The sequence below is a fragment of the Periplaneta americana genome, chromosome 3 (genome assembly GCF_040183065.1).
Source record: "Periplaneta americana isolate PAMFEO1 chromosome 3, P.americana_PAMFEO1_priV1, whole genome shotgun sequence".
NCBI classification, from domain to species: Eukaryota; Metazoa; Arthropoda; class Insecta; order Blattodea; family Blattidae; genus Periplaneta; species Periplaneta americana.
In genome coordinates, this window is record NC_091119.1 from 70,191,058 (window position 1) to 70,212,738 (window position 21,681).

A 21,681-nucleotide genomic window follows, 5' to 3' on the forward strand; every position below is an offset into this window, starting at 1 on the left:
TATATTTTGAATGTAGGGATAATAATAATTCAGTTTTAGTGATGATTGACTGTCTAAGATATTTTTTGTGACTACAATGCGGGCTGGATAACGGAAACTGGTAATGCATCCAGTGGTATGAAGATAAATTTCTTCATCATTCACGCCAGGAATAGAATCCGGGTTGCCTGAACAGGAAATACAAACCACTGATCCACTATGGCGAACATTCTACACTGGTATTACGAGCGATGTATCTCAACAGCATGGTAAAAATCCTGGATTCTGTTATTCTTTGTGTTACACAAAGCAGATAATATGAAACTAAATATTTGTGTTTTGTTATTAACAGAGAAAAATTCGCTCCAGCGCCTAGTATCGAACCTGGGTCTCCCAGTTCTACGTATTGGACGCTCTAACCACTGAGCTACGCCGAAGTTCAACCCACCGCACCGGATAGAATCTTTCTCCTTTGGTTCTTTTCCCTTAGTAGCCTTACTCCGTGTTCGACTTACATAATATGTTGACATATATATTAAATAAACAGTCATCACACAGGAGCGCACTCAATTGAGTGACTTGGCTGCCGGGACTCCTACGGTATATGCACTGTTAGGCGAATAATCTATGTAAAATTAATTTTTGGTTCTACAGAATTATCTGTCACAGTTACTCTTTTGTTATTAACGATCCGGTGCGGTGGGTTGAATTTCGGCATAGCTCAGTGGTTAGAGCATCCAGTGCGTAGAACTGCGAGACCAGGGTTTGATCCTAAGCGCCAGAGCGAATTTTTCTCAATTAATAACAAAATGGTAACCATCACAGGTAGTTTTGTAGGACCAAAAATTAACCCCTACATAAATATTCGTGATTCACATCCGCTCTTTTCTAAAGCTTACAGATATGGAGTTTAACAAGAAGAAACAGGTATAGAATAAAGGTTTGTGTTGAAAATGCAGCAAAAGTATTCTAACCATTTTCATTGGGATACACTTTTGTGAAAAATGAGTATTTTTAAAAGTGAATAGGCCTGCATCTACTCGCAGAGAATATCCAGTGAACAAATAAAGTGCTGACATCTGTGCACTGTGATAATTTGTACACATACTTGTAACATTGAAAAGTTTGGGTATTTTTGCTACAAAATATGTCAATAACCTCATTTCTTGAAAAGTGGAGTTATACCACTTGTGCTCTGACCTCCTCATTTGAAATATCGAACACAGGACTGGGGTGTGAGGAATGCAAGATGCAGTGATACCAGTGCGAGATCTAAAATGAAGGTGGGCACCAACACATGCATTTCCTCATTATTTCGTCGTTTGATGTGTAATTTCGAGCAGTTTCATTTAATTAGAATCTATCGAATGGGAGTACTTACAGGGCTATCTTGACCGCAGCGCTCTCCTCGAGGAATAACGCGGCAAAGCTGTAGATCTTTTTGACATCTTGAGCACAAAGTGCTGGTGGATCTAGATTGCATCAGAGTAATAGTGATGATGATAATGATGATAACGACAATAATGATAATGTTAACGATGATCAGTGATGAGATGCTGAATTTAAGAGGATATACCTTATAAAAATTTATTCTCATCACAATTTTTGTTGAACACAAATTCCATTTGAACTCGCCGGCATCTGAATACCTATCTCCAGGAAAACCGACGCTCTGTCTAGTCATATAAAGGTGCTTCCAGAACTAAAATATCTAACATCTGATCTGATTTTACCTCTTTAACTCTTGGTAAATCTTTCACAGGCAACATTAAGAAATTCGTCACTCTGGCTAAGAACGGTGGTGTCAAGGCTCTGGTGGGGATTGGCGGCTGGAATGAAGGCTCAGTGAAGTATTCGCTGGTAAGAAACAGCAGTTTTTAGTACTGATTCTAGGACAACACTACGGGTTGATCACTTAAAATCTATTCACATGCAGATGGCCGCGTCGGCTGCCGGTCGGGAAACCTTCGCGGACAGCGCAGTGGCTTTCATCCAGAAGTTCGGTTTCGACGGTTTGGAGCTGGACTGGGAATATCCAGCTTCGAATGGCGGAGGCGCTAGCGATAAGGTGAGAATATCTACTTCTAATATTAACAATCTGCATGATTGCACCGATTTTCTCCCTGCGTGAATTCCATCTACCATAATGGACTCTATAGATATTATGTTGACAATGATCATTTGAGTCAACTTCATTTTGTTGTGTTATGTTAGTTATTGAGAGAAGATTAAATTTGTAGCGTTAAATAATACGTGTAATTCACTAGCCATGAGACCAATAGAATTATCTGTTTAATAGGTATCAAGTTTGTACATACGATACAGTTCAGAATAAGTTTGCAACGTAGTCAGACTTTATTCTAACATTTAGTAACGCGCAAACGCTATCACAGTACGCGCACAGAAGTAGTTCAGGATGTTGCTTGTTGAAACACTTATACAGGGCGTTTCCGGGCTGGTGTTACTAACTTTCAGGGATGATGGGGAAGGGCACATATATCAATTTGAGATAAGGAACCCTGGTCCGGAAATGACTGAGTCGAAAGTTATAAGCAAAAATAGTTGTGTGAAAATGAAATTGTAATTTGGCATCACGTGCCCTCCTTTCCTTAACCTTTGGAACAGACGTGGAAATATGGTATGGGCCGGATGTCTCCTAAGTGGGTACTTGGCCCGATACAATCTGTGAGCTTGTCTACTGTTCCCATTGGCTCATCCGTATTCGAAAATCAGGTCTGCACATTCCGCTCTCGTATACTCTTCCATTTCACTAGGACTGATCGACTGGACACTCCAACTTATACACAGACGTGTATATCAGGACCGACCATGTCCGTTACACATTACGCTATCTGCATTGCTTTAGTGTAGCTTCCTGTCTTCACCCCTCAGACAGCGCACTGAATGGAATACTGTAAGTAGACAACGTAAACAACGTGAGATGAATACAGTATGTGTAAAATGTACAGGTAAATACACTTAAATAAGGTGTACAGAGGAATAAAATTATTTAATTTCCACACAACTATTTTTGCTTATAACTTTCGACTCGGTCATTTCCGGGCCAGGGTTCCTTATCTCAAATTGATACATGTGCCCTTCCCCATCATATCTAAAAGTAATAACACTAGCCCGGAAACACCTGTATTTTAAAGCTCTTCTTCCTTTCACGTTAAGCCTGCATCTTGTTGTGTCCATTCATCAATGCTGTGTAAACGTATCTTTCCATCTCAGTTTTGAGCGTCCTAAACTTCTCTTTCCGTTGTTTTCAATCTCTAATTTCTTCACTCATCTGGTGTCCTTCATACGATCCACATGTTCACTCTATTTAATTTTCTCACCTTTAACCAATTATTCACAGGTTCAATTCTGCACTCATCTCTTAATTATGTTGCTTCTGATTTTATTTCTTAATGATTTTGTGTAATTCTTCTTAAACACTTCATTTCTGTTGTTTCATCCACTTCGTTTTTTGTGTTATAGCTCTGAATTCACACACATAATTAAGTTCAGGTATTACAAGTGATTTATATATCCTAGTTTTGGTTTCCTTTTTAAAATTTTTATTATACAGGGTCTTTCATGAGTAACGAGTCTGTCGAAAAATAAATTATTTTGGATAATTTTTTGAAATGATGTTCATCCTCACGAGAAAGAACACTTCCCGGTGCCGTACAGTCGATTTGGAAACAAAAACCCTCTCCTCTTGCCGTCAGAGCTATTAAACGAAAGAATGATTAGTTTTTAAAAATTTACTAAAACACATAAACGTAAAAACAGTTTCAATTGTTGACAAATTATGTTATACAATTTTCAAAATGTCTTCTGTTCTGTTGAATGCACAAATGTAAGCGACGTATCAACTCTTCATGGACTTTGATGAGCATGCCAGGCATAACCATTTGTATCATGTGTTGTTCAATTAGTTCCACTAACTCAGGAATGGTACGTGGCTTAGTCGCATAGACCGATCCTTAATGAATCCCCAGAAAAAGAAGTCCAGGGGAGTCAAATCAGGTGATCGCGGAGGCCAATTAATTGGGCCTGTGCGACCGATCCACCTGCCTGGAAACACTTCGTCTACAGAATAAACGCTTAATTTGAGCGACAGTGTTTCCAAATTCAAACCAGACAGCAATTTTTTCTCTTCTGCAATAACGTTAAGCGGCTGTGTGGCATTTTATCATTCTAGTCTATCACAACAATGTGTATAGGCATGGCCGTGTGACATTAACCTTGGCGTATAGAAGGCAATGTTCCAGGTTATTTCAAGTCCTTGGCGTATAGAAGGCCATGCTCCAGGTCATTTTAAGTTGGCATCAAATGCACATTACACATAGATAAGTAGCTTCCTCTGGCGGCGGGGGGAGGGGGTGTTTGTTTCCAAATCGACTGTACGGCACCGGGAAAGGTTGTTTATCGTGGGGCTGAACATCATTAAAAAAATATCCAAAATAGTTGATTTTTCGATAGACTCGTTACTTATGAAAGACTTTGTACTATATCGTAGTATAAAGATAATCTTCAATTTCGTTAACAGTGTTGACTTGATGTATTACTTTTTCATTTATTGTGTTCGTGCTATTAATATCAGTGACTAGATATTTATTGAATTGCTTCATAAGCTCGTAGCGTTATTCTGTACTTTCATTTATTTAATAATATTATAGTGACACATCTACCATAGGAACGAAAAACGCTACAAATTTATGCACCAGCACAATAAATTTAATTATTCGTTCTATTATTTTACCATTTATTTCCAATTTTATTCTTCTAGGTTTTTTGATACTGCTAATGCTTTTGTTTTCTTTACTAACATTTGCATATTATAGCATATTCCCTTGTTATTTGTTTAAATTTATGGAGTATTATTTGTAAATTATCTTCAAAATGTGATAAAAGCATAATGCCGTCTGCATAACTGATCAGTAAGATTCGGAAAAGTAGCTGTATCAGGATAGGGTGTATAGCTCTATAGAATAGGGCCTTGACTTGCTTCAGAAGACTACCCCCTTCCACTAGCTAAAACTCTACCTGCTGGGAAAGCCGCTCCCCACTCCCTAGCTAAAACATCAGTGAACTGGCTGGGGACACCGACAACTAAAGTCTCGTCGCTGTTATTTCCGGCGTGACTCCTCCTCTTTGCTTACGCCTTAGGAAGTGAGGGCTCTATAAATTGTAGGTAGGTAGTATCGTTCGCCATTTTTGTTCTTTCGTTGCCGAGCTACCAGACGAGAAATCTATTTGCCGCACCGTTAAACATTATCATGTCGTAGCTCCTATAATAGTAAATCAAACGCACTCTAATTGAGCAAATAATTGAGCGGCAAATAACGTCCTCGTGTGCTTTCTGCGAACGCCAACGAAAGAACTAAAATGGCGGGCGATTATATTAAATATTCATCTAGCCTTAGGAAGTGCATAACGTCATCAGCAGCCAATGACAAGACTCACACGTTTAAAGGTAGCCGACCTGCAATGTGATTGGCTGCCGGAAATAAGAGCGACGGGACTAAAGTTAATGTTTGTAAACAAAACGCAAGGATCAAGGATGTCTATTCTGATACAGATACTTTATCCGAACCATACTGATCAAGTTAAAATTTTTGTTATTAATCTGAATTCCATTTTTTACTGTTTTATTTAATTTTCTTGTAATTTCATCCATAACGAGATTAAAGAGGCCAGGGCTTGAGGAATCTCTTTGCCTTATTACATTTTTGATTAAAATTTCTTTAGAAATACAGTCTTTTTTGTCTTAATTACTTCGTATTATCTTGTATATTTCTTTCATGATGATCACATTTCATGAAAGATATCTTTTTTCTAAAATATTAAGTACATCCTCTAAAATTAAAGTAATGATTAAAATGGTTGCTCATCCACTAGTTAGACCTACTGTTAATACAATGGATTGGTCGTCTAATGGATATAAGCTAATATAATTACTTCGTCTGATAGAAGATAATTTTGTGAATATTATATCTACAGTTTTTACGCTGTCAAGATCCTATTCACATATTTGACTGTTGGTGACTCTTCCAGGCAAACTACGTGCTCTTACTCCAGACGCTAAGCGAGAAGTTTGCTGAGAACAATCTTATCCTGTCTGTTGCCGTTTCTGCTTCAGCCGAAGTCGCAGAGGCAGCTTACGAGTTTGTAGACGTGGCGAAGTATGTATTTAACAGCACAATATCTTAAAGACTTTCGAGATCACATCTTCACTCTATCAGAAAATAATAATGATAAATTAATAATAATAATAATAATAATAATAATAATAATAGTAATTATTATTATTATTATTATTATTATTATTATGTTGATAATGATAACAATAATAATAATCATCATCATCGTCACATCTTTAAAAATTGAGCTGCAGGTCTACTGTCGGAATTCTATTAATACTGAGTTTAACTGTTATTATATAGTTCCATGTCCCCTTAGTATTCATATACTAAATAACATTTTGAATAGTTCTTTAATATCGCAATATCGAACTCAATTCTTATTATGCGTATAGTTTCAAAATCATCTAACATTCAGTAAAATCCTCAGCACTCTCTCCTCAGCTGTTCCAGGGAGAACTCAAGAAAATAACCACTGTAGGCGATGCCACAGTGAGGCTGAAACTTTGGCTCATGTCTTGGGTTCACACCCATTTGGCGAAACTCTTCGTAACAGCAGACATCACAAGATGAGGTCTGTAATCGCAACATGCCCTAAGTCCAATGGCTACACTATCTATGAAGAAGTCCATGGAATAGCGGATACCGGAAGTCATAGGCGTATTGATATTATAACATTTAAACCTGGAGCGACAAAAGGTTATATTCTGGATCCGACCATCAGATTCGAGACGCATCAGAATCAACCCGAGGAGGTTAATTTAGAGAAAAGGACAATTTATGAACCAACTATCCCTTATTACAAAACATCATATAAACTCAGGGATATAGAAGTCATCGGATTAATGGTGGGCGCTAGAAGGACCATAACAAAACAATTCGTGTCATTCTGTCATAAATTTGGAGTCCCAACAACAACAATTAAGGAAATTTCTGTGATAGCCTTGGAGGGTTCTCTGCAGATTTTACGGCGACACTTGTATTTCAATTCAAATTGAATTTTCTCATTTTATTTTTTACCTGTATTTTTTATTTTATTGCAAATTTTCATTATGTGAAATATTATCTATTATAAATTTTAGTTTATTGTAAACGAATTTCTTGTAAGACATTTTTAATGTCATCTTAAATGTTCCTGTTTAACATTCTTTGTCTATGAAACCTCACCAAGTTGAGGAAGATTTTATATATATATATATATATATATATATATAAAATACCTGTTGAATTAGATTATTTCAACATTGAATTTAACTGTGAACCTTTACATCTGAAGGTAGAAGTGAATCGTCTGATGAAAGTTAGTAGAGTTTAACTAATATTATTTTATATAGTTACATAACTTACTTACTTACTTACAAATGGCTTTTAAGGAACCCGAAGGTTCATTGCCGCCCTCACATAAGCCCGCCAGCGGTCCCTATCCTGTGCAAGATTAATCCAGTCTCTATCATCATATCCCACCTCCCTCAAATCCATTTTAATATTATCCTCCCATCTACGTCTCGGCCTCCCTAAAGGTCTTTTTCCCTCCGGTCTCCCAACTAACACTCTATATGCATTTCTGGATTCGCCCATACGTGCTACATGCCCTGCCCATCTCAAACGTCTGGATTTAATGTTCCTAATTATGTCAGGTGAAGAATACAATGCGTGCAGTTCTGTGTTGTGTAACTTTCTCCATTCTCCTGTAACTTCATCCCGCTTAGCCCCAAATATTTTCCTAAGCACCTTATTCTCAAACACCCTGAACCTATGTTCCTCTCTCAGAGTGAGAGTCCAAGTTATATAGTTACATAATATTCTCCTAATACTAACATGAACTCTCAGAAACTCGCATAGTCAAATTATTCAAGTTTTAAGTTTAACTGTCAATTCCTATAGTTGGAAACTACAATGCTGTTCAGCTAAATTCCATAATTTCCCAATATTGAATTTCACTTTCATTATCTCATTATCTCGTATAGTTCGAAACTCTTATTGAACATTAATCTAGATTATCAGAATCTTGCATTGTTCCACAATCTTCCATTGAAGAGTGTGATCCCAAAACTCACTCAGTCCATTTGGCTATTTTCATTATATATCTTACACTGTTGAACAATCTCCGAATATTGAATTAAACATTCATTATCTCGTAATTTGAATCTCTTCTTACATTCAGCAAAATTCTTAATATCTTGCATAGTTCTAAAAATCTTGCAATATTACATGTAACTTTCATGATTTCGTAGAGTTTGAAGCTCTAATGACATTCAACTAAACTCCGAATATTGAATGTAGTTAGAAACTTCTAATATTCAGCTAAATTCTCAGTAGCTTTCGTGATTTCATAATCTCCTAATATCGAGTCGTAATGTTAAATATAAGTTTCATTATCACTTAATGTTGGGAACTCATAAAATTCAGATGGATTCTCATTATCTTAAATTCCACAATCTCCCAATATTGAATTTAACTTCCTTTATCTGATATAGTTTAAATTCTTCTTACATTCAGCTAAATTCTCAGCGTCTTGCATACTTCCAAATCTCCCAATTTTGCATTTAAATTTTATTATCTTGTATAGTTGGAATCTGTTCTAACATTCAGCTAATTTCTCAGTATCTCGCATAGTTCCAAAACCTTTCAATATTACATTTAACTTTCATTATCTCGTATAATTTCGAAATCTACAATATTGAAATTAACTCCCAATATTAAATTTAAGTGCTCTCATCTCATATAGATAGTTGGAAAATTTTCTAACATTCTATTAAATTCTCTTTATCTTTATTACTTCCATAATCTCCCAATGTTGCTTTTAAGTTCGAAACTCTACTAACATTCAACTGACGCTCAATATTTAATTTAAATTTCATTAACTTGTATAGTTGGAAACTTTTCTCATTTCAAGTAAATGCTCAGTATCTTCTATAATTTCAAAACCTACTAATATTGCATTTAATTTTCGTTATCTCGTAGAGCTCGAAAAACTTGTAGCATATTACTTAACTCTAATTATTGAATTTAAATTTTATTTTTTTATATAGTTGCAAAAAATGATAACTTTTAGCTAAGTTGTCAGTATCTTGCATAGTTACATAATTTCCCAGTATTGAATTTAACTTTCATTACAGTCTCGCATATTTACAAACTCTTCTAACATTCAGATAAATTGCATAGTTCCAAAACTTCCCAATTTTACACTGAACTATAATGATCTCATAAAGTTCAAAATTCTATTAACATTTAACTTAAATCCCAATATTGATTTCAACTTTCATTTTTTCATATAGTTGGAACATATTATAACACTCAGTTTAATTTTTAATATCTTTCATGGTTCCATGATCTCCCAATATTGAATTTAATTGTCATTATCTTGTAGTCTATAGTTCGAAATTCTGTTATCATTAAACGAAGCTTGCATAGCTGCGAAATCTACCAATGTTTAACTTTTATTGTCTCATGTAATTTTAATCTCTTTTAACATCAAACTAAACTTTTAGTATCTTGCATATTCTAAACTTTCCCATTGCTTATTGATTTATACTATTAGCTCATATAGTTCGAAATTGTGTTATCATTAAACGAAACTCTCAGTAGCTTACATAGTTGTGAAATCTCCCAATGTTTAACTTTCATTATCTTCTATAATTTTAATCTCTTGTAACATCAAACTAAACTTCTAGTATCTTGAATATTCTAAAGTTTTCCATTGCTTATTGATTTATACTATCAGCTCATAAATTTCGAAATTCTACTAATATTAATTTAGATTGTGATTTTTTCGGCAATTTTTGGGAACAGTAATCAACTTCGTTGTCACACTTATGATCATTTTCTTAAATGTCATAACCATTAATTTTGTTTGCAGTTGTTTGCGTTTTCAAAAAAAGTAGTGCGAGTTTTCTGTGGTTATCCTTTGGGACATGACATCAGAACATAATTATTAATATTGTACATTGATCATGATGATCATATAAGAGACACTTCACAGTTGCCATATGATATTCGTCTGTGCTTTTCGATAAAATGATGAAGGTTACTGTAACGGTAATGATAATGTTGATGATAATGGTGATGGTGGTGATGATGGTGATCGTACTGTATTGTGAAACATGCTAGAAGGGTGTATTCCTAGGAAAGCCGCTTAATTTTTCTGCTTCTAAAATTTTGAAGTAGGCCTATACAGAGTGTTTCAAAAATACGGGACATAATTTCAGGTATGTATTTCCCACATGTAGACAATCAAAATAGTTCATTACAACAAGTGTCCGGAAATGCTTTATTTCCGAGTTATGGCCTTCACAACATTGAAATTCTTTCCGCAGGTCGTTGCCGTTAAAGGAGACATTAAGAGGGCACTCTGACAGTTCATTCCGAGGTGAAGGTTACATTCAGTGTTGTGTAGGCGTTAGACTGTGCGACATGTATTCAAATCAAGAGATGGCAGAGATACACTTCATGTACGGTAAGGCGGACGACAATGCTGCGCTGGCTCGTCGTTTGTACCAGGAGAGGTACCCACAGCGACAATGTCCAGATCGGAAGACATTTGTACGTCTCCATTACCGTCTGTGCGAGTATGGAAAATTTAACTCTCCTGGTTTGGGAAGGGGACGACCAAGATCTACAACTCCAGAAGTACAGGAGGAGATTCTGGAGGCTGTGAACATGAATCCTTCTATCAGCACACGAAAGGTAGCGTTGCAAGTCAATGTTCCTCATACGACTGTCTGGAGACTGTTGAAAGAGTATCAATTGTATCCTTATCATTTGCAACGTGTACAGGCCCTGTCACCAGCAGATTACCCTGCACGAGTTAGGTTCTGTCAGTGGTTCTTGCAGCAGTGTGGTGTAAATCCGAACTTTCCTGCCTTAGTATTAGTTACAGATGGAGCACAGTTCACACGAGATGGCATAACAAATTTCCACAATCAGCATGTATGGGCGTATGAAAACCCACGTGCAACTGTTCCATCTCATCACCAGGTGCGGTTCTCCTGGAGTTTGGGATCGTGTTCGCAGGTCAATGAGACATCGATGTGAGGTCTGTATTCAAGCAGGAGGTGGACATTTTGAACATCTTCTGTAATGACAACGACCTGCGGAAAGAAAAACGTTCCGTTCCGGTGAATTTCAATGTTGTGAAGGCCATAACTCGGAAATGAAGCATTTCCGGACACATGTTGTAATGAACTATTTTGATTGTCTACATGTGGGAAATACATACCTGAAATTATGCCCCGTATTTTTGAAACACTCTGTATAGTAGCGCAGATTTTGCTACTTGATGCAGATTCTGTACCGTATACTTGAGTGTTTCGAGTATGGGCAGGCGCTCATTTACCGGAACGGATTCGATCGGCGCGTTCCGATTTTTATGCTTTGCATTATTATAAATGGATCATAACTCACTTAGCTGTATCGCGTTTGTCCGTAAACGGATTTCCGTACGGTTTAAGATCGATATAAAGAATGTCATGGTAAGTATATTGATTACAAGGCCTCCAATCGCGTTAATATTGAAGGTATAAATGAAATGGATGACGCGAAGATTATTTTCTTAGTCTGACAGTATAAAGAGCTTCACAATTTATCAAATTAGATTTATAGCAATGTAATATGCAAAGAGAATATATATGAGATGAAATTAGGAAAATATTGAATCAACCAGGTATGTTCTTCATAGTTTAAGTTACAGAGCTGTTCATTTTATTTCCACGTTCAGTCCAGAACACTACATGAAATAATGCGCTCTAGCGGTAAATTACAATACTATTTGATGATTAATTCGGAAATGAGGACAAGTAAAAATCCGAACGCACCGAACGAATTTTTTCCTGTAAGTGAGCACCTGCCTCAATGACATGCTCGAGGCTTTTTGTTGTTTTCTGTACCTTTCGAGAAATTCTATTATCATCATTTTTGGCAGATCGTGTACCTGTATCGATACATTCTTCCTGGATGATTAACATTAGTACAACAACAATACTACTACTACTACTACTACTACTACTACTACTACTGCTACTACTACTACTACTACTACTACTACTAATAATAATAATAATAATAATAATAATAATAATAATAATAATATACTAATAATAAGTTAATAATAATAATAATAATAATAATAATAATAATAATAATAATAATAATAATAATAATAATAGTTATAATATCGATGGTTGTTAATAGATTGCAAGCGTAATAATAATAATAATAATAATAATAATAATAATAATAATAATAATAATAATAATGTTTTATTTTCGCTGGCAGAGTTAAGGCCATAAGGCCTTCTCTTCCACTCAACCAGCCTTAATCAATACAATACATAAATTTAAATTACAAATATTTACACTACACTTAAAAAGGTTCTCCAGCAATATTCTTCACTACACATTTATTTAAATTTAGATAAATCTATAAGGTAAAGTAGTAACTTAATTTATGAGCTAATTTAATTCAATGAATTATAATTAATTTAATATTTGAGATAGCTAGTAAAATGATGAAAATTAATTTAATATAAGCTTACTAGGACTATGTATGAGGTATGAACATTGAATATGACAAAAATGTTTGAACATGTTACAGATTCGCAGATCACATTATTCTATTCAGCTATGACTACCATTCGTTTTATGATGGAGTTACCGCCGTCAGTTCTCCTCTGACAGGAGATGACAAACTAAATGTGGTAAGTAGAGGTTGCATTATTTTTAAGACATAAATTATAAGGTGGTGGACTTTACTGATATTCTGAAAATTTATATACCGGTATGGAATTTTCAATTTGTACATCATTCTGCATCATTCTGATATTCTTTTTTTTACTTTATTTGTAGTCTTTTACAGAAATAGATGTTATATTTTCGAATGTTATATATATTGTAAATTTTTATACTGAACAACAATGTAATTTTATTATCTCAACAATAGGATTTGCTTTGCACACAGTAACACAGTATTCGTTAGTGTACTCCACAGACGACAATGACAATTTACTTGGCCTATTACGAACAACAATGAACTGTTAATCTTAACTGATATTCACAAGCACTATTTACAACACAGAACTGTCAGTTCTCAGTTCACAGCTCGTTTCTCTTGGCTAGTTCTTCTAGCTCAGTCACTCGCGTTCACAGAATCTCGAACCCCAGACCTTCAGAGACGATCCGCTGAACTTCGAACTCAGGTCCCCCAACTGCGGTCCACTGCACTCGAACTCCGGGCTTCAGGCTCCACAGTTACGGACACAACTCAAGTCGCGCTCTGGTCTCGAAGCTGGCTTCACTGCTACACAAGACTAACTCGCTTACTGTCCAACACTGACTTACTGACGGGCTGACTGACCCGCGTTCACTTGTGCGTTGTATTTATAACTAAGCCATAGTTTCTGGAGAGTTCGCGGTCGGTCGACAGATGCCTAGAAGATAACGGCTATCCAGACTTCTCTGGATCTTTCTCCTCAGTCACCAGCTGCTTTACTTTCCTCTCTCTGCCGCGGAACAGCGTGTCGCAACCTCCTCTCTCCTCTCCACGCCGCGCGGCGTCCCCCAGTGCTCCGTGGAGCCCGTGTCGACTCACGCGCGACCTGCTCTCTTGCGGGACGCGTGATCGAGTCTCGATGTGGCTGTCACAATATAGTATATGAGAATGAACAATATGACATGATCGAACAAAAGTTTTAAAATATTTTGTGATTTTATAGGCCTACAGGACAAGTCAGGAGGAAAGGTACATGGTGTGAGGGGTGATAATATTGGCGATTCTGAACAAAAAAGTTTGTATGAACATATGCCCTGTTCTTAACAGTATCTGACATACAGCTGTTTGAAGATCACGGGCGTCAGTCTCATGTAATTCATCAGCACTCACATGCGGACGCAACAAAAACATTAGGTTGTAGTACGATCAATGAAACTATCCTGAGCGTTGGATTCGTCGCGATGGAGTCATTTATTGGCCACCGAGGTCACCCGACCTTACTCCATTGGATTACTGTGTATGGGGTTGGCTTAAGAGCGAAGTCTACAAGCGCAAAGTGGAAACAATGGAGGAACTTCTCGCTCGCATTTTACATGTTTGTGCTCAAGCTAAGGGTTATCCGAATCAGCTCAGATCGCAACACAGCAGCTGTCTACAAGAGCTGCAAAGTGCATTCAAGTGGACTTTTTGAACATGTTCTGTAAAGAAAAGTACTCAATTAAACAGAACATAAGGTAACAATTTTTTAATGTACTATCACCTAAACTTTTCCCGTTCCTCATTGTTTCCATTAATTTTCTCCGAAACCGTTAAGAACAGGACAATGTTCATATAAATTTTTTTGTTCAGAATCACAAATATTATTACCCCTCAAACCATGTACCTTTCCTCCTGACTCACTCTGTATAAAATGAAAGCAGAATTGGAGTGTTTAATTTTAATTCTCATATTTTTGTCGTAGATGGCAATCATTATAGTAAGTATTTTTATTATTTATGTCTATGGAAATCTGTCTCTCCTCATAAAAGGAATGTGTGCGTGCTTTTTATCTCCTCTCTCATTCCAGCCAGCGCCCTTGACCATTCATACCACTTGACGCTACTCACAACTACGTAGTTTGGAAATCCCTACAAAAGTGATTGATCCTTTGATTTTTATGATGATGTTCATGATGATGATGATGATGATGATGATGATGATGATGATGTGATCAGTTTTGTTACATTCTAATCAAAGACAAATCCATTATATATATTATTGCAGAATTACAGTGTACATCAGTGGCTTGATGCTGGTGTGCCTTCAAACAAAATAGTCATCGGTGTACCTTTATACGGTCGTACATACCACCTCGCAGATCCAAGCAAACATGGTCTGGGTGCCGCCGTCACTGGACCCGGAACTGCTGGACAATTCACGCAGGAAGCTGGACTCCTCACTTATCTCGAGGTAGGCCTAATGCGAGCTTATGATCTTATTATCAAACTTAAAAAGTTAGATAAGTCAAAACTGGAATGAAATCAATTATGTCTTCGTATAAGTGTCCAAATATTAAGGGCACACTCCAGGAATGTTGAGAGTGATTTCTGAAGAAGCCTTTGAAGTGAATATAGAGTTTTACATTCTGTCACTTTTCTCCCGTCGCGTGGAGTTACAAAACTTGGCGGTCATTTCTCACCACGTTGAATTTTGACAATGAATGATTAAGACAACTCTTTCCTTAACAGTACCCGAATCCTGAACTTCGTAGTCTGAGCACAAGCATTCTAGCATAGAGCTATTGAAATGCTTGCGATGAAGTGTCGTATTGGGGATTGTTGTACTGTGGCGTGATTGTTATGTAATGCCTAGGGCTCGGAAGTTGATGACCTAAAATCACAGAAAAATTACATATAAAATGATCTTAAATTTCTGAAAATATAACATTAAAATATAAAAAATGACCATGATTTTAATGGTAAAATATAAAAATAGTATACTTCCATCAGTGGAAAAAAAATTGTCATCAAACTCAGTCACTAACTGTCGCAAAAAACTTTGCTTTGTTTTACTTTCGGAATTTTTACGTCTTCACTTGTGAGATACAATATACTGACTGCGGGCACTGCGGCTGCAGTATTTGTTCTGTTGCGTTTAATGGGGGGAAGCACGTAACACACGTGATCAGAAATCAAGGCTGATGTAACCATAAGTAACATTCCTGCAAGACGCAATGGAATTGCGTAAGCAATCTGCAATAGGTTTTCGAATATGACTGCACTGTAAAAAATGTCTGTTCATAAGCAGAAAAGGGTGAACATGCAACAAAAATTAGAACATTTTCCTAAAAAATGACCAATAGACAATAAAATATCGAATAATGCAAAGAAATGCAAAATAAAGATGGGATATATTAGTTTGTGTTGAAGTGAAACGGGTTTGTATTTCATCCTCCATTGTCTGTGATGTCTCAGAAAAAAAGATGATATTTCACCAACTTCCGAGCCCTAGATCTCTTAGAAATTAGTTTGATCAAATTTTCATATTAATTTTGTGCGTTTGGCATTATTTGTGAAATACTATTGAAGTAATATTGGATTGAAAACCGTTGTTAATTCGTTGTAGTGTGAATAGTGCTCTGTCTTTGATGTCGAGAACCTCAGTTGCCTTGCATTGTTAACCACACAATCGCCGAATAGAGGCTCATTATATTACAAGTCACATTTTTGTGAAAATATTTTCTTCGTTACAGTACTGTACATCTGCAACGTGGACTGTTGTACAAAGTGACGACCCTCTGTACACTTACGCATACCACGACTCTGAATGGATCAGTTATGATGACCCTCAAACCATTGAAGGAAAGGTAAATGTGAATTTAAGAATGTTATTTACAATATTAATAGCTTTTACTGATAGTAATAACTTTGAGAACTCAGTTTTATATCTTATTCTGCATACACTAAAGCTTAATGTGGGAATAAGTACAGGTGTAAAATGTAATGTCGATGTGGGTGTTTAGTGTATGGGTGATTTCTAATGTTTTGGGCATAGGGTCCGAATGTAGCTTCTTCTTATTCTCCTTCGTCTTCCATTGAATTGGTTCTATCCTGTTCCGATTTCACATTTCTGTCTTACATTTTCTGGAAAGACAAATAAATTTGATACCTTCCAATATCTGTTTTCAGTAATAAGCTATTTTGTATGACCGAATTCTCATCGAATACGTACCTATATATTTAAATCGATCCAGCCCTATGCAGCAGTTTGTTGGTTGTAAAAGTGCCTATATAATGATTTTATTTGAAAACGTTAAACTTGTTGTTTAATCGGAACGAAGATGTTTCCACCGTCGTAGTAGGTATCTCTATCCACTAACGCAGTGGTTCCCAAAGTGGAGGGGGTCATGAGATAATTTATAAAATAAAGAAACGCCTTATTAACGTTAATTTATTTTGTATTTAGAAACGTAAACTTAAACAACATTAAACATAAAACTAAAATGTTTCAGTAGATATAGAGCAAAACATAAATGTGATAAATGTGCCTGTTTTCCAGAAAGTAGCTTCTGAAATCTGGACAAGTATTCGATGCATGCATAGTGATATAATTTCAAGTTCAAGGATAAAAAAATTAAGAGATCCTTTGAAAACTTGAGGCATTATTTTGATACAAAACTTGTCTATTTTCTGCAAAAAGAGAACATAGTTTCAACATTCCATCAGTAGGTATCTATATATTTCAATGAGTTTTCCCGTCACATACATATATACATAGGGTAGTTAGGGTAAGTTAGGGTCTGTTGGACAGTCGGGCATGTTGGACACTTTGTACTTCAACGTGTTACATCGCCACTTGTGGGCACCACATTCTGCTAGAAGTCAATGGCGGAAGTAGCCACTAGTGGGGCTACTTCCGCCATTGACTTCTAGCAGAATGTGGTGCCCACAAGTGGCGATGAGGGGCTACTTCCGCCATTGACTTCTAGCAGAATGTGGTGCCCACAAGTGGCGATGTAACACGTTGAAGTACAAAGTGTCCAACATGCCCGACTGTCCAACAGACCCTAATTTACCCTATATACAGAGTGTTTCATAATTCCTACTACAAACTTCTAGGGGTTGTAGAGGGGACTGAGTAGACAAAGTTTTGATTGGGAACCCATGTCCGGAAATGTATCGTTTCGATGCAAAATAAGTTTGAAGATCGAATCGATTTCACATCTCCCACTTCACTAGAACAATGCAAATCTTCCTCCGACTCTACAGGAGTCTCATAAACAAGTTTCTTCATGTGGCTCCAAAAGAAAAAGTCGAGAGGAGTTAAATCTGGCGACCATGGTTGTCAAGGAGTTTGACACCTCGACCTATCCACCGAATGTTTGGTGGAGAAGTTCGCGGATGGCAAGTGAAAAGTGCGCGGGTGCGCCATCATGCTGGAACCACATTTGCTAACGTAGTGCCAGTGGAAAATCTTCACATAACTCTACCAGTACCTCTTTTAGGAAGGTCAAGTACCTGGGACCCGTTAGGCGGTACGTGGAACCACTCTCGTAATGCACACTGGCTCTAGTGAAGTGGGAGATGTGAAATCGATTTGATCTTCAAACTTATTTTGCATCGAAACGATACATTTCCGGACATGGGTTCCTAATCAAAACTTTATCTACTTAGTCCCCTCTACAACCCCTAGATGTGTGTAATAGGAATTATGAAACAACCTGTATATAGCAGAAGAGGAGATGATACTAAGGGATATGCTACTGGCGCTAAGTGACAGCTGTGAGCAGTATGGAATGAAGATAAATGCCAACAAGACGAAGACCATGGTCATAGGAAAAAAGTAAAGAAAGTAAACTTGCGAATTCTAAATGAGGCAGTAGAGTAAGTGAATAGCTTCAAATACTTGGGGTGTACTATAAGCAGTAACATGAGCTGCTGCCAGGAAGTCAAAGTGAGGATAGCAATGGCAAAGGAAGCTTTTAATAGAAAAAGGAGCATCTCCTGCGGACCTTTGGAGAAAGAACTAAGGAAGAGACTAGTGAAGTGCTTTGTGTGGAGTGTAGCATTGTATGGAGCAGAAACATGGACATTATGACGAAGTGAAGAGAAGCGAATAGAAGCATTTGAAATGTGGATATGGAGAAGGACGGAGCGTGTGAAATGGACAGAGTAAGAAACGAAGCTGTGTTGGAAAAAGTGGATGAAGAAAGAATGATGCTGAAACTGATCAGAAAGAGGAAAAGAAATTGGCTGGCTCACTGGTTGAGAAGAAAGTGCCTTCTGAAGGATGAAATGGTGAACAGGAGAAGAGTTCAGGGCAGAAGAAGATATCAGATAATAGACAACATTAAGATATATGGATCATACGCGGAGACAAAGAGAAAGGCAGAAAATAGGAAAGACTGGAGAATGCTGGATTTTCAGTGAAAGATCTGCCCTTGGGCAGAACACTATGAATGATTTTATTTATATGTATTATTTCAGATAGTTGAACGCAACTGTCTAAAAACGGATTCAGTATCCATCTATGTCTGCCGTAATTTTTTTTACTTTTTTCCTAAGAATGGTTTAAAAGCCGTTGTTTAGAATCATATTTTGGATGCAATCCACTGGTTTTTGGTAATTTTGCAAAGTTGTTTGCAATTTTACAGGGATTTGTATTTTTCGAATGGGGTCAGAACCACTTCAGTAGCAAGGGGGAGGGTCTCAAACGGAAGTCTGGCCCCAAAGTGAGTTGCGCCTTCAGAAAGTTTGGGAACCACTGCACTAACGTTTTTTTATTGTGTATTATATATACCTATGTTAAGTTGCTCGCAAAGCCTGTTTTGAGTTTTCACTCACATGTTCGGTAATAGATATATCTATACATATAGTTTATATGAAGGTAGACAATTAAAATGCTATGTATTGTTGCAGGCACAGTATGTTATCAGTAACGAGTTGGGAGGAATGATGGTGTTCTCGCTGGAGTCTGATGACTTTGGTGGCAATTGTGGTCCTGCTTATCCACTGCTTAATGCTGTAAACACAGGACTTGGGCGACTTTAATATCTTATTTTTCGAAAAAAAAAAACTATTTAAAACTATTAATGAGAACTGTATAACACTCACACTTGATTTGAGTTTTCTCGCCACTTCAATGTAGATTGGATCATTTAATAGCTGCAATAAATTTAAATAATATCTGATTTCACTAGTAATGAATAACTACTCCTTTCCATTTTCTCGCTTACTGTAAACTGCTTTGTTCTATTACCGCAAGACGTGTTCTGTGTTTATTAACGTAAGTATTATTCTTGTATAGTTTAATGCTGTCATGGTAATTCTTTTCTCGGCCATACGCCCCACCCCTTGTTTTCTCCCTTGAAATATATTTTATTCTCCTCTCTCTATGTCTCCGACTATCATTTAATGATTTTTTGTATTAAAGAAGTAAAGAAATTGTTTTGCTTTATATTTTAATTGTACAAGTTTAATTTAAAGAATACACCATGTAGCACCACCGTAGATGCACACTTTTCTCGATGAATCTTGGAGCGTGTATTTGCAGCACTTCTTGTTTTTCAATCATTATTTTATATAATTATGGATTCCAGTGCTGCAGAGGTGGACAATTCTGGTTTATGAACATCAGAAAAAATACATTAGGAACAGTAAGAGATGATCTAAGATCTGTACAGATCTCCTCGTACAAAACTTAGGCACCCATATGCCGTATGGCTCCATACAGACAAAATTTTCTTTTCTCCATACGATTAATTAAAAAAATTGTAGGGTCCCATACGATATATGGCCCCTATGGCCTCCATGACAGCACTGGTTTGAAGCCATTTATTACGTGAATTTCTATCTTCTGCAGGTATTTGTGTAATATAAGTGGGCATTTTAGTTCCTTTAAAAGCTAGTGTTGAGTTTTTACTCATATTAAGTTAAACGTTTGACACAATTTAATTTAAGACACAATTTAATTATAGAACAGCGGTTCTCAACCTATGGTATGTGTACCACTGGTGGTACGCGAGCCATTGCTGGGTGGTACTTCAAAAAAGTGTGAAATAAAAATAAAAATTATCATAAAATATAAAAATATACTGTTTACCTGTTTCCAAAGTTTAAAACAATGAAAACGTTAAGTAAAATGATTTCAATAATATGTGACTTCAGAATTTTTGGATTAGTGACCCATTTTCTATTGACGATACCTTGCCAAAATCCTTAACTACTTTTGAGAAAGTCGAACTGGTAGACCTCTCTTGTGACGGAAGTCTGAAGCAAGTGATCATCGGCAACTTACCAATAATCAGCAGTGTCATCGGTATCTTACTTATTACCAGCGGTGTTGGACTCACAATCTGTGGTATCATACTGTACTTGTAATCAGCGGAATCATCATCGGATTTTAAAGGGAATCCCTTTTTTATTTCAACACAAAACATGAAATAGTTAATTACGATGTTCAAAACTATCTTCCACCGACCAAATTATGTGGCTTTGACATCCCTTTTTTTCCCTTTTTAGTCCATATTCCCTTCCCCCTTTTTTAAATCTCTTATTTTGACCCTTTTTTGTTAGAATATCGCAAAATTTAGATAATTTTCCTATATTTTTTTCCGATAGGCCTATAACTTCCGAGCAAGCGAAAATAAATATCGTTCTTCTTCTGATTCCAGACACTGAAAAACTAATAAAGTGTGCTGATTTAGAGTTCAGGATAAAAAGGAAATTTTCACCTCTGGTTTTCAGTTGGTGTTGAGCGGATTTTCTGTTTATAAAGACATTCTGCATTCAAAGAGGCAGAATCATATTGAAACATATTGAAATGTTGAATGTGATCAAATACAACACTTTCCTTATGTTGTGAAGCGATAAATGTAAGGTTGTGTGTGCTATGCATATCCATGAATGTGCTGAAGTTTGTTTTCAATTAAAATAGCACCCTTTTGAGGGAGTAATAAAGTCCTTTTTGAAGTCCTTTTTTGACTACATCAAATACAATACTTTCCTTATGTTATGAAGAGATAAATGTAAGATAGTGTGTGCCATGTATATCCAAGAATGTGCTGAAGTGTGTTTTTAATTAAAGTAGCACCCATTTGAGAGAG

At 36.5% G+C, this 21,681-nt stretch overlaps 1 protein-coding gene across 1 annotated transcript in view; it reads left to right on the forward strand.

Moving 5' to 3' along the window:
* LOC138696152 (chitotriosidase-1-like) overlaps positions 1–19,767 on the forward strand; it is a 33,038-nt gene extending 13,271 nt beyond the window's left edge. Inside the window, exons 3-9 of the mRNA XM_069820720.1 lie at positions 1,742–1,839; positions 1,916–2,047; positions 6,028–6,155; positions 12,705–12,807; positions 14,862–15,047; positions 16,330–16,443; positions 19,496–19,767. Coding sequence (XP_069676821.1) covers positions 1,742–1,839; positions 1,916–2,047; positions 6,028–6,155; positions 12,705–12,807; positions 14,862–15,047; positions 16,330–16,443; positions 19,496–19,627 — 893 coding nt within the window. The 3' untranslated portion in view covers positions 19,628–19,767. The remainder of the gene's footprint in view (positions 1–1,741; positions 1,840–1,915; positions 2,048–6,027; positions 6,156–12,704; positions 12,808–14,861; positions 15,048–16,329; positions 16,444–19,495) is intronic.
* Positions 19,768–21,681: the final 1,914 nt, after the last annotated feature.